Source organism: Dipodomys merriami, unplaced genomic scaffold, assembly GCF_024711535.1.
Source record: "Dipodomys merriami isolate MVZ:Mamm:240054 unplaced genomic scaffold, mDipMer1.0.p SCAF_7, whole genome shotgun sequence".
In the NCBI taxonomy this organism is placed as follows: domain Eukaryota; kingdom Metazoa; phylum Chordata; class Mammalia; order Rodentia; family Heteromyidae; genus Dipodomys; species Dipodomys merriami.
Window position 1 is genome coordinate 47,097,203 of NW_027206290.1, and position 13,763 is coordinate 47,110,965.

At 41.8% G+C, this 13,763-nt stretch overlaps 1 protein-coding gene across 33 annotated transcripts in view; it reads right to left on the reverse strand.

Annotated features, from left to right (window-relative positions):
• Positions 1-12,991, reverse strand: part of Clasp2 (cytoplasmic linker associated protein 2) — a 209,738-nt gene extending 196,747 nt beyond the window's left edge. For 15 of the 33 annotated variants that reach the window (XM_070006536.1, XM_070006531.1, XM_070006534.1 and 12 more), the window contains exon 1: positions 12,657-12,989. In XM_070006536.1, coding sequence (XP_069862637.1) covers positions 12,657-12,851 — 195 coding nt within the window. In that variant the 5' untranslated portion in view covers positions 12,852-12,989. Of the gene's footprint in view, positions 1-12,656 lie in introns of all 33 variants that reach the window. The other 18 variants (XM_070006519.1, XM_070006515.1, XM_070006520.1 and 15 more) reach the window with 3 other exon arrangements.
• Positions 12,992-13,763: the final 772 nt, after the last annotated feature.

The following is a 13,763-nucleotide window of genomic DNA, read 5'->3' on the forward strand; positions in this document are numbered from 1 at the left end:
AATTCAATAGAATGTATAAAGTGTCACATCATTTAGAGCAGAAATGCTGTCAAAGCAAAATATCAAGTTGTTTTATTTTTTTGTGACAGGATCTTATTATGTATCCCATGGTTGACATCAAACTCACAATCTTCCTGCAACCATTCCTGAATGCTGATATTATATGCTTGAGCTACTATGTCTGGCTTCATCAGATTATTTTTATATAAATAAGTCACTTAACAAAATGGGGCTGGGAAGGTGGCTCAGTGGTAGTGCCTTGCATGCCTGAGGCCCTGGGTTCGATTCCTCAGCACCACATTAGCAAAAAGAAAAAAGCCGGAAGTGGCACTGTGGCTCAAGTGGTAGAGTGCTAGCCTTGAGCTGAAGAGCTGAGGGACAGCGCCCACCAGGCCCAGAGTTCAGACCCCACGACCGGATCCAAAAACATAAAAAAAAAAAGGTCATCATAGAGTGAAAGTTTATTTTTTTAAAAAAATTCATTTAACAAAGTCACTTAAAAACTAAAAATAGTGATTAACTCTCAGTAGATCAGGTAGATAAGAAAAGGAAAATATGACCTGATATTTCTACTTCTGGACATATATCCAAAAACAATGGTTCTTAAAGGGAGTGGGAATGGGGAATACACAACGGTACTATCAAGAGGTATGCAATCTATTAAGTACAAGGTCATATTTGGCAGTCCCACTGACGGATATTCAAGTACATGAAACACCTGTTTAAAGGAAAGTGAACCTACAAGTTAACCATCCCATTCTTCTTTCTCACATGGTTTTAGTGCATGAGTTTTCCAAAATTACAACCAACAAATAAATCAAGGGGAAAAAAAAAATCAAGTCTACTTTCATTTATAGATCCAAAAATTATTAAAAGCTCATCGAGGGCTGGTGTCAGTGGCTAGGCCTGTAGTCCTACTATTTGCCAGCCTTGAGCAAAGAAGCTCAGAAACAGTGCCTGGGCCCTGAGTTTAAGTCCCAGTACTGGTGTGCATGCACGTGCATGCGCGCACGCACACACACACACACATACACACACATACACACAATTATGGGTATAAGTACTAAAAAAATGTGTCCACATAACAATGGGAGAAGAAACTCTAATTCCTTCCATTTTCTCAGTGAGAAAGAAAGCAAGACCTTAGTTGACAGTGTTAATGGGAGAGACTGGCAAGTTTGAGAATAGAGGAATAATGTAAAATAGTTGTTAAAAGTGAAAAATGAATGATGTAAGAAAATTCAGTATGACTACTAGACAGTATTAGGTGACATTTTGAAGTTCCCAGAATTTAAATTGAAACCAGTTAAAAGGATTTTGTGTTTTCCTCCATTCATTTTTATTGCCCTGGTGCAGGTACAGGATAGGCAGGAGTCAGTTAATACCTAAATTTAGTATCACATGAGGACCAAAAAGCAAGAATGAGAAAGGAGATGAAAAATAAGAATGAATGTAAGAGGAGTCAGGGCAAGAAGGTGGATTGAAAACATTCATTATTGCTCCTGAAAGGAGAAAAATCTAATGACACAAAAACAAACAGATTCTAATCAGGGGAGGAATAAAGACTACAAGGAGTTCATGAGGACACTGGAAGTATGGAGAAGCCAACAAAACAGAATAAAAGTGGCAACGAATTTGGAACCCGTGTCCAGCTTCCCCAGCTGGAGACAAGGAATTGGGAACACAGTAAGACCAAATAAAATCAGACAGTCCTGCCAAGGAATTGCCAAACTCAAATGCAGAGGAAAAAGAATCCAATCTCACAAACCTTTCAGCCAATCCAGGGACTTGGGAGGTGGGATCAATCTGCTGTGACTGGCTAGTGTACAAAAACAAAGACATTCTGTATCCCCCATATCACAGAGCAATAAAATGTGGTCATCTTGAGGTTTCTCTTGCAGCCCAGAGACAAGCAATAACAGCTTAACCGCCCAGAAGACACTTTGCCACAGATCTGGGGTATAAATCAGTTATAAGTGGTGCGGGAAGACAGACCAACTGGCAGGGAACAACAAAAGTTTCAGCTGCAGGAAGCTAGGCTACGGCCAAAAAGCCAGTGGCGACATGAGACAAGAAAACTGCAGTACTAGGAGAAGAAGGATTGGGAAAGCCCCCTAAGCCAGGGAGAAAAAGCACTTGGACAGGGGCTGTGTGTCCCACCACAGAAAGTGCTGTAGTATCCCCAAAATTGAGGATCTGCCACCAAGCGATACAGCAGCTTAAAATAGTCCAGCACAGCCATTTATTAGATAGAGGCAGCTATATACCTAATCTGGCAGATAGGAGCCAAATAATAGAGGCATCAGCTGTCAGCTTCATCTCTCAAGTCTCTTCCCCTAGTAACTAATGGAGAAATAGCCCTCACACCCAGGCCCAAAATGCACACCCAGACTTTCACAACCAGAGATATCTATACGTAAATATATGTAAATAGACATATAAGAACAATCAAAAACTCATAATTGAGCAAAAGAGCCAAGTAAGAACATGAAGCTTAGAGTTCAAGCCCTGGTACTAGCACCCAACACAAAAATAACCACCACCAATCCCAAATCATGGACATGAGCTCCACTTCCCAAATTTAATTGAAACAAAACAAAAAACAGGCTGGGAATGTGACTTAGTGGTAGACTGCTTGCCTAGCATACATGAAACCCTGGGTTCAATTCCTCAGTACCACATAAACAGTTTAAAAAGCCAGAAGTGGTGCTGAGGCTCAAGTGGTAGAGTGCTAGCGTTGAGCAAAAGAAGCTCAGGGACAGTGCCCAGGCCCTGAGTTCAAGCCCCAGGACTGGCAAAAAAAAAGAAAAAACAAAACAGGTGAAAGCCTAGGTATCAGAACAGAAGTTGAAAACCGGGTATTATACGTTGAAGGAAAAGCAGAGGAATTTGATCAGTCAAAAAGACATACCACGAGAATTTAAAAGACCTCTCAAACTCCATCAAAAGATCAAATCCAGCCAGGTGCAAGTAACTCATGCCTATCTATTCAGGAGGCTAAGACCTGAGGATCCAGCCAGTCAAGACGGGGAAGTCCATGAGACTCTTACCTCCAACTAACCACCAAAAAGCAAGAGGTAAAGATGTGGTTCAAGTGGTAGAAAGGACAGCACCCAGGTTGAGTTCAAGCCCCAGGACTGGCAACACACGTGTGCACCATGCAGGTATATGCGTGCACACACAGACAGACAGACAGACAGACAGACATACACACAAACACACACAGGATAAAATCTACAAGTTATGGGAAATATATGAGAAAAAATAATTAATAACTGAAGACATTAAGAACTTATTCAGCAAAATAATGTCACAGAAAATTTCCCCAACCTCGATCTTTTTTCTCTAAAAAGAAAAGATCAGGCTGGGCGCTGGTGGCTCACACCTGTAATACTAGCTACTAAGGAGGCTGAGATCTGAGGATCGCGGTTCAAAGACAGCCCAGGCAGGAAAGTCCGTGAGACTCTTATCTCCAATAAACCACCAGAAAACTGTAAGTGGTGCTGTAGCTCAAGTGGTAGAGTGTTTGCCTTGAGCTGAAGAACTGAGGGACAGCGCTCAGGCCCAGGTTCAAGCCCCACGACCGACAAAAAAAGAAAAGATCAAACATCCTTTAGACACACAGCAAAAACATTAAATATTCAAACCTGCAAAGGAGAGGAGTCAAGGAAAGTCCATTAGAATAACACGTTTCATTGCAGACAGTAAAACGAAAGAAGAGCATGAAAAGACCTAATTTAAGGCCCTGAAAAGCAACTTTTAACCAAGACACTATCCTTCAGAACTAGAGACATTAAAAACTTTCCATGATAAAAGCTGAAGGAACTAGGCCACAAGAAGTACTTAGAAATATCCTACCTGAAGAAAAAGATAATCAAACAGAAAAATATAGGAAAAAATAAACCCTACTACAAGAGATTAGCAGAGCAGGAGAGGAAAGAAACAAGCATAACAAAAACAATAAAGTGACAGGAACTGTGACATTCCTGTTAATATTAATGTTAAATGTCAATGAGCTCGCCTCTCCAATCAAGACACAGAATAGAAACTTGGGATTAGAAAACAGGATCCAATCGTTTGTTGCCTGCAAAAAACATACCTCACTGACAAAGACAAATACAGCCTCAGGATAATAGGATGGAAAAATACCTTCCAAGCAAATGGACACTCAAATAAAGGAGGAAGAGCCATCCTTACCATGCTGCCACATCACTAATGGACATGTATCCAAAAGATAGTAAGTCAATATATCAGAAGGACACCTGCATATCTATATTTATTGCAGCACTGTTCACAATTGCCAAATGATGGACTCAGTCAAGGTGCCCAATGAATGGATAAAAAGAGATATTACTAGCTGGGTGCCGGTGGCTCACCCCTATAATCCTAGGTACTCAGGAGACTGAGATCTGAGGACCATGGTTCAAAGCCAGCCCGGGCAGTAAAGTCCATGAGACTCTTATACCTCCAATTAACAGAAAACCCAAAGTGGTGCTGTGGCTCAAGTGGTAGAGCACTCACCTTGAGCTGAAGAGCTCAGGGACAGTGTCCAGGCCCAGAGTTCAAACCCCACAACCAACTGAGAGGGAGAGAGAGAGAGAGAGAGAGAGAGAGAGAGAGGTGACTGATACACACATACACATGCACAGACAATGGAATATTTCTATAAAACATGAAGTCATGTCATTTTCTGAAAAATAGATACAATTGGAGACATCATATTGAGACGAACCAAATTCAAAAAGTAATGGTATATTTTTTTTCACTAAAACACTACACATAGACACATACGTATGTTTATGTGTCTCTGTGTCCATATACACAATTATTTATGTAGATAAAGAACATCAAACTCCTCTATTTAGAAGGGAAAAGGAGAAGGGAAAAAGAAAGTGAATAATTTTGTGATAATACAAGTATACATAAAACAGCATAAAAAAATCTCAATGGAAGTTGTTGATCAATAGAGGAATGGGAGGTAGGGAAAAAAAGCTGACACAGTGCCAGTTTCTTTATTCAAGAGGCTGAAGCAGGAAAACTGCCAAGTTTAAATAAGGCCAGCCTAGGCTACACTGCAAGATCCTGTGTCAAAAAAAAAAAACAAAAAAACAAAGAAACAAAAAACAATACAATGAACATCATATGGCACAGTCAGATTCAAATTAGGTATACTGAAGAAATGAGTTTCAGAATTTAGAGCTACAGAATAGCACAATCCTCAAAAATAATGTCACTTTTAAAGTCTGAATCAGCAGCAACCACATATCTATAGTGGTCTAAAATTAGAAGTTGTAGCATTGCAACAATTACATGTACTGCTATAGCCATGTGACCATTATTATGTCTTTCTGTTTAGTCAGACAGGTATATTTACATAAAGAAATAGCCAGCCTTCTATATTCAAGAGTTATGCATCCTCAAAGTCAAGTAACCTCAAAAGGAAAGTATTTGAAGAAAAATGATGGATTTGTACTGAACACAGACATTTTTCCTTGTTATTATTCCCTAAACAATATAGCAACTATTTGCATAGCATTTGAATTATACTAGGTAAATCTACAAATTAAAGTATTTAAGAGGATATGTATAGGTTATATATAAAAACTTTGGGCTGGGAATGTGGCTTAGTGGTAGAGTGCTTGCCTAGCATACAACCCTGGGTTTGATTCCTCAGTACCATATAAACAAAAAAGGCCGGAAATGGTGCTGTGGCTCAAGTGGTAGAGTACTAGTCTTTAGCAAAAGAAGCTCAGGGACAGTGGCCAGGCCTTACGTTCAAGCCCCAGGACTGGCAAAAATGACAACAACAACAAAAACCAAAAGCCTGTATTAGAAAAGACCTGAGCACCTGTGGGCTTTAATATCCAAAGGAGGGAGGCCTCTGAAACCAATCCTGTTAAGGGGATTTGTTGGAGGTGTTTTAAAAAGTCATATGTATTAGACATTATCTATACATTTTATTTCAGGATTAAATTACGTATAGCAGTATTTTTTAAAGTATGTATATTATGACAAAGCAAACAAGACTTGAGAAACAAAGGACCTCCACTCATCTGGTCCTATCATTACTAAATGACCCCATGCTGCTGACCACATATATGTGCACATCTGAGGGAAACTAGGAGAAGGGCACAGAAGCAGAGGGAAACAGGAGAAAACATACAACAGTGGTACCATCAGCTGCACTGGACGTTGATCAAAACAAACTAAGCAACTCAATGGCAGTGATAGGAGGGAGGGAGGGAGGGAGGGAAAGAGGGAAAGAGGGAACAGCTGACACTAAGCAAAAGGAAAGAAATATACATATCACCCAATGTGGAAGAATAGCTGTATTGTCAAAACTCATAGAATTCACAAACTTTATATATAAACCATGATAAAGACAATTTGCCCCATAGGGGAGAAAAGTATATATTAGATATTAGTTATACATTTTATTTCAGGATTGTAAAGGGAACATTTAAATAAGGACATGAAACAGGAATAATGACACACACCTATAACTCCAGCATTTATGAGGCTGAAGCAAGAGGATCAAGGCCAGTATGTAGTTAAGATTCCATCTCAACAACAACAAAGGAAGACACTGAATGTAACAGGACCGAAAACCACTAACCTAAACAAATTCTCATGCATATGTATAGCATAATAATATAAAGGGGCAATGTTAATAGTAAAAAGCTTATACAGCAGATAAAATGAACAGGAAAGATTCATATACACTAATAAGTAGATAAACTGTGCTCTATTTTTTTACTAACTAAAAATTGATACATTTTATGATATGATAACTTATAAGAAATAAAACTGAGATCATGCTGGTGTTGAAAAGTAATGTCCTTGGGAATGCCAAGTGCGCTGAGGTTTTGGATTTCCAGAAGAAATACTAACATATTTCTAAACCTAGCACTATTATAATATAAATGGTACTTATTATTTTCATCATTTTTTCAGTGTCAGCTTATTGTTACTGCTGCTGTAGGCAGACTGTAAATGCTACTAATCCTCACAATGAAGAAAAGTGAAGAGACAGCTGACAAATAACAGGTCATCAAAAAAATATATATATTAAAGAAGAAATAAGATTCAGATGCCAGAGGCTAACATCTGTAGTCCTAGCTACTTGGAAAGCTAGGATTGGGAAGATCAAAGTTTAAGGACAGCCTGGGCAGAAAACTTCATAAAGACCCCCTTGTCAAAGAACTAGATGAGGTGGTACAAATCTATCATCCCAGCTATAATAGGAAGTATAAACTAGATTGAGTGGCAGCCTAGGCAAGTGTCCAAGGAAACTGCATCTCAAAAACCAGAGATAGAATGCCTGCCTAGGAAGCATGAGGCTGAGTTAAAACGGGGAAGGGAGAAGGAAAGGTATAGAGGCATCCTATTCTACCTAGGTTCAATACAGTCAGTAGAATGATCAAAATCACAACCTAAGAGCCAGGAGCCAGGTCTGTAATCCTAGATATTCAGAAGGCTGAGCTCTGAAGATTAGGGTTCGAAGCCAGCCCAGGCAGAAAAGTCCATGAGACTCTTATCTTCAATTAAGCACCAGAAAACCAGAAGTGGTGTTGTGGCTAAAAACGGTAGAGCACTAGTCTTGAGCAGAAAAAGTTCAGGGACAGCAACCAGGCCCTGAGTTCAAGCTCCACAACTGACAAAAAACAAAAACAAAAAACTATGACCTAAGGCAACATACTAATAGCACACTTAGTATATAAAAGAAGGAAATAGTAATACTGGTTTCCTAAAGTCAAGTTAAGAGATTAAGTGATCAATACAAACAAAACACTTGAGATAGCACCTAAGAATCACCAATGACTCTTTAAGCAGTGGTTATCATACTTGAAACTTAATTACCATATCGCTTAAAGAAATGTGAAGGCCTCTAAAACTGCAAGATTGTCCTCAGCAAAAGTCAAATGCCAGAGCATATATATCATATATATACTTATTTCCAAATTTTACTTCTCCAGTTATGACATCTGTCCATTTAATATTTTAACTTTGATGTTAAACTCTTCAAACCTAACATAATCAAAACCAAACTTTTTACTTCCTTCACCCAGCTTGTTCTGTTTTTAGCCTTCTCCATTTCAGTATATAGCACCTTTTTAAAAAAATTTATTTTGTTGTAAAGATGATGCAGAGGGGTTACAGTTACATAAGTAATGAGTACATTTCTTGTTGAACATTGTTAACACCTCATTTTTCTACCACTTCCCTCTCCCAGCCAAGTTGTAGAGCTCATTTCCAACATAGTGTCTTGTGAATATCACTTCATTGGTTCACCCTTTGTTTATCCATTTTGTTATTCCCCTTCCCTTCCCCAAATCAGATAAATGAATATACAAGACAGAGTACCAGAATCAAAAACAGTGACTACAGGGGATAAATAAAAGGGAAAAAGAAAAGAAGGGGAGGGAAGAAGGGAAGGAAAGGGAGGAAAGAAGAGAGAGAGAGAGAGAGAGAGAGAGAGAGAGAGAGAGAGAGAGAGAGAGAGAGAAACAACTTCATACAGTACATTAAAAACAACATCAACAACAAAAAACCTCATTTCCCTATCTTGGAAATTAGCATCATTTTATATGGTCATATGAACATAGCTATTGAGCTACTGTGATCCTCTGCTAGGACTATCCTAGGCATATACTAATTCTTACAAATGAGGGAAAACATGGAACCTATGTTTCTTTGGGTCTGGCTTGCTTCACGTAGTGATTTTTTTCCCCAAGTTTTTCCATGTCTTTACAAATGGAGTGATGTCATTCTTTCTGATGGAAGCATAGCATTCCCTTGTGTATAAATACCACATTTTCTTGACCCATTCATCTACTGAGGGGCATCTGGGCTGGTTCCATATCTTAGTAAATAATGATACAGCCCCTTTCATCCCTTGTTCAGACAAGACAATTATCCCTAATTCCTTTCATTCTCTCAATATTTACTGCCAATCCCAAATGAGGTCCTGTTGGACCTACCATAACTCATACCCCACATTTTCCACTTTCTCTGCACTGCACTGCCACTGCTACCACAGCCCCTACCATGCTGTTTCTTCTGTTGTCCCACTACTAAGGAACTAAGAGACCACCCCCAAATAAAACCCTCAACCATATTTAGAATAAATTCTAAGCTGGACACCAGTGCACACCTACAATCCTAGCTACTTAGGATCCTGAGATCTGAGTATGGCTATTCAAAACCAGATTGGGCAGAAAAGTCCATGAGACTCTTATCTCCAATTAATCAAAGAAAAAGACTGAAGTGGTACTGTAGCTCAAGTGGAAGAGCACTAGCCTTGAGCAAAAGGAGCCTAGGGACAGTGCCCAAACCCAGAGTTCAAGGCCCAAGACTGGCAAAAAATAAAATAAAAAGTCTTTGATAAGGCTTTCTACCTGCTTTCCCAACTTCATCCTTCTTAACATCTCATTTAAACTCTAGCCATGATGACTGGCCTTTTTCAAAACTAGGATCTCTTAATTTGCTAAATCTCATTCCTATTTCTTTAGTGTCTGCCACTCAAATGTCACCTCACTTTGTTGAGGTGAATAGGAACATTCCCTTATTCCCTTCACTGGTTTTTCTCCAGCCCATTTAATACCATTAAACACTATAGGGTTTTTTTTGTCAGTCGTGGGGCTTGAACTCTGGGTTTGGGCACTGTCCCTGTGCTCTTCAGCTCAAGGCGAGCGCTCTACCGCTTGAGCCACAGCACCACTTCCGGTTTTCTAGTGGTTTATTGAGATAAAAGTCTCATGAACTTTCCTGCCCAGGCTGGCTTTGAACCACGACCTCCTGAGTAGCTAGGATTACAGGCGTGAGCCACCAGCACCCAGCTAATACTACAGGTTTTATTCACTCATCTATGTATCCTTCTCCACTAGAACCTAAATCCACAAAATCAATGGTATCTATCCTTTTATTTTTTCACCATCCTATCCAGTCAATGGAATACTAAAAGCCTGTACTTGATAGGTCAACAATATATATCTTAAAGAGAATGACTGAATGAGCCTTTCTTGGTTTTTGTTGTTGTTGTTTCTTTGTTTTTTGAGACAAGGTCTCACTACGTAGCCCAAGCTAGCCTCAAGCTTGCAATCCTCAGCCTTCTTCCTAGTTTAGCTTCTGAATGCTGGGATTATAGGCACAAGCTATCATGCCCAGCTGCCTTCTGCTCTTATTCACAGTTGTTTAAACAACATCCAGAATATAGATGATATTCAAAATGTATTGAAGCAAGCCAGGCACCAGTGGCCCATGCTAGTAATCCTACTCAGAAGGCTGAGATTGGAGGGATAGTAGTTTGAAGTGCTGATGAAAATGCACTGTATACATAAAAAGTTGACAGATTGAATTGAATTGAAAGGTAAATTTTTAAATGATTTTTTTTAGAAAGAAAGAAAAGAAAAGAAAAGAAAAAAGGTCAGCTAGGCATTGGTGGTTCATGACTATTATCATTCCTAATCAAGGATCTAAGTAAGGATCAGGGTTCAAAGCCAGCCTGGGCAGAAAAGTCCATAAAACTTTTATGTCCAGAGGGGTTAACAATGCTCAACAGGAAATGTACTAATTACCTTGTAACTGTAACCCCTCTGTACAGTATATTTACAATAAAAATATTTAAAAAAGAAAAAAAACTTTTATGTCCAACTAGCCATATGAACGAAAGTGGAAGTGGATCTGTGGCTAAAGTGGTACAGCATCAGCCTTGAAAGGAACAGGGCTAAAGAAAAACACCCTACCCCTGAGTTCGAGCCAAGTCCCACTACATGTGCACGTGAACATGCGTGTTGAGTGCAAAAACTCACACACACACAATTGATGATTCAGAAAAAAGTGAAAAATACCCTTGTGTAGATAAGAAAGAGGTATAGCATCTAATTCTCAAGTGGAAGAACTGTCATTAAGTGAGGAAAATTATGCATAACAGCAAAGAATATTGACTATATAGGTAGAAATACCTATGTAGATTAAATGGTGGCAGCTTAAGGCAATTCTCTCCTAGTTGCTAAATTGTTTCAGGCTGCACTATCTAGTAAGGAGCACCAAAGAGAACATGTACTAGAAAGACCTTGGGTCACACCCTTGAAGGAGTCAGAGGATCAGCTAACAAAAAATCACATCACCAAACAGAGCAGAGTTCAACAGTATAACAGAAAACTTGAGAGGCTATGCTACCACAGAAACCAGCCCTGCTCCAAGAAATGAAACTGCTCAACCAGTACCAGCTGACAATATATCCTAGAAGTGATATGCTGACTAAATTTACTTAAAGTCAGTAAAGAGGTGATATATAGAGAATAGAGAATTTATATAGCATATATACTTCACAATAACAGCACATAGAATATATACAGGTGATGTATACAGAAGTCAGTATATGAAAGGTGAATAAATATTACCAAAGAGGTGTGCTACAACAGCCTATGTATATGCCTTTCTTTCAGAGTAAATAAATTTAGCTTATTTCTTCAAAAAAAATCTCTAGATGACTAGTAATAAATACTAACTTTTTCAAAACTTTAACAAAGAACAGTTCATATGTAATGGAGCATCAAAGCAGTAAATCCTCAAACTATTTTAAAAAAAAAAGTCTAATTTTTCCAAAACTTACAGGGAGTTCACCATTACATCTGCCTCATAACTGTAAAGTCTTTCTTTTCCAGGTACGTAAGTTTAAAAACATTCTATTCACGGGATATAAGGATAACATTTTTAAAAAAATCCTTCGTCCAAGCAAAGTTCTGGAAAGCATTTTAAGGCAACACTGCCACCAGAAGACTACTAAGGAAAGTAACTGGTATCAGCTACAGAACTGGCTAATTGCAGACTATTTACCTGATCTCGCTACGTAGCCACATTACCACCTCAACCTGCCAGTTCTACATACTAAATAGCCATTTCTTCTTGTAGCTCATCCTTTAACACACACACAAAACTTTTCTTCTTTCATCTCTTGTCCCAGCACCAACCAAACCCGGCAGCACATCCAAGTGAGTCCTCGGTAAACACTGTGGTCAAGCAACACGACAAAGCAGCGTTCAGCTGCTTTCTGGGTCGTGCAGAAAGGCCAAGCATATAGACCATGTCATGGGGTCAGCATCTCCGCTTTAGCTTTCACAGCAGAGGCAACCGAGGACTCGTTTAAGTCCTCCAGACGATTTAGAGAAGAGAGATCACAGCCTGCCAAGCACCAAACTTACGGAAGAAAAGAAAAGCAATACACCAACCATGGGGGGGGGGGGGGGGGAGAGGAGAATTCTTTGAAATCTTTGAACTAAACTTCGTATCCGAGCCAACGTCCTCCACCAGCCATGTGCCAATGTGAGAAAGTCTCCGAACCCCTGTACTGCATCTAGGTTATGTGTTTCCTTCAGCGATGCACAACGTCCTGGGGCCCGGTAGTTCAACAACGTGTTCCGGAATCGCCGCGTCTGTCATTGTTTTACAAGTGTGGAAAAACTTGGGTGGCGGTGGTGGAAGCGAGTTCCCGGCGGGCGGCGCGCCGCGAGACCCCTGCGCTCCCCGGCTCGCGGGCCGGCGCGGCGCCGGGCACCTGGGGGAGGGGGGGGGGAGGCTCTCGGGCCGGACGCGCCGCCGGGTTAAAGGGCCGCGGCCGAGGGCCGTCCCGTCCCGCCCCGCCCCGCGCTTACCCGGTAGTTGCTCGAGCCCACCCAGCCGACGAGCGCGTCCACGATCTTATCCAAGCGGCTCGGGTCTTCCTCCAGATCCGGGATGGCGCTGGGGGAGCCGAGGTAGAGCAGGAGTTCCGAGCCGGCCTGCAGTCGGCTGCCCACCTCCTTCTGCAGCACCTGGGCGCTGAAGTACTCCGCGCTGCGGGGCTCCATGGCTGCGCCCGCCCGTCCGGAGCTAACTTCTCACCGAGCGCCGCCCAGCCGCCACTCCGAGCCCCTGAGGGAGCCGGAGGGGACGCCCTGGTCCGCACGAGGCGCCGCTCCCGGGGCACGGCGGGGCGGCGTCGGGAGGGGGGAGGGGTGGAGGGAGGATGGTGGGAAGCGCCAAACACCCCGCGGCCCCCAAACTAGTCAAACTCGGCGCCCCCCAGCCCCAGCCCGCTTCACAGGCCGCGGCCGCCGGTGACGTCAGCGCGCGCGTGACGTCAGCGCGACGCCGCAGAGAGCCCGCCCCCTCGCCCGGCTATCATCGGGAGGTGGCAACGGCGGCAGCCGCGGCCCAGGAAATCATAGGCAAGATGCGAGCGAGCGATCGCGGAATCTGCTGGGGGCGGAGGGATTGGGGATGGGGGGGGAGGGTGGCCCGGCCGGTCCTGGGGTCCAGCTAGGGTCGACCCTCGAGGGGGCTGGCAGCTCTCCGCCAGGCGCCTTGGACTTGTGAAAAGTTTCTGGTACTTGGAATCTCCCGCCCCCTCCCTCCGCCCAGGCCATTTCCTTCTAAAGCCAGACTGCAGCTTAATGTTCTTCTTCCTCAAAAACCTCCTTGTCTCTGCTCCCAACCACCCCCTCAGTCACTGTGTCACACTTTGCTGTTGTTGATAACGCTGGATTTCTAAAGTGCATTCTGGAGGGTTGACCAATTTTTATTCGCTGCTTGAAACCACCGCGCCCCCTCCCCTCCCCCCCCCAACACATTTATATTTCCATTACCCTGGGAAGTTCCCAGTCACTGGCTCCGCCCTGGGCCATTCAGAATGGCATTTTTAACTTGGTAACACAATTTTCCCTGTGGTAGGCATTTTGGGGTTTTTTTTCCAGGTTTTTTTTTTTTTTGTAATTAAAAAT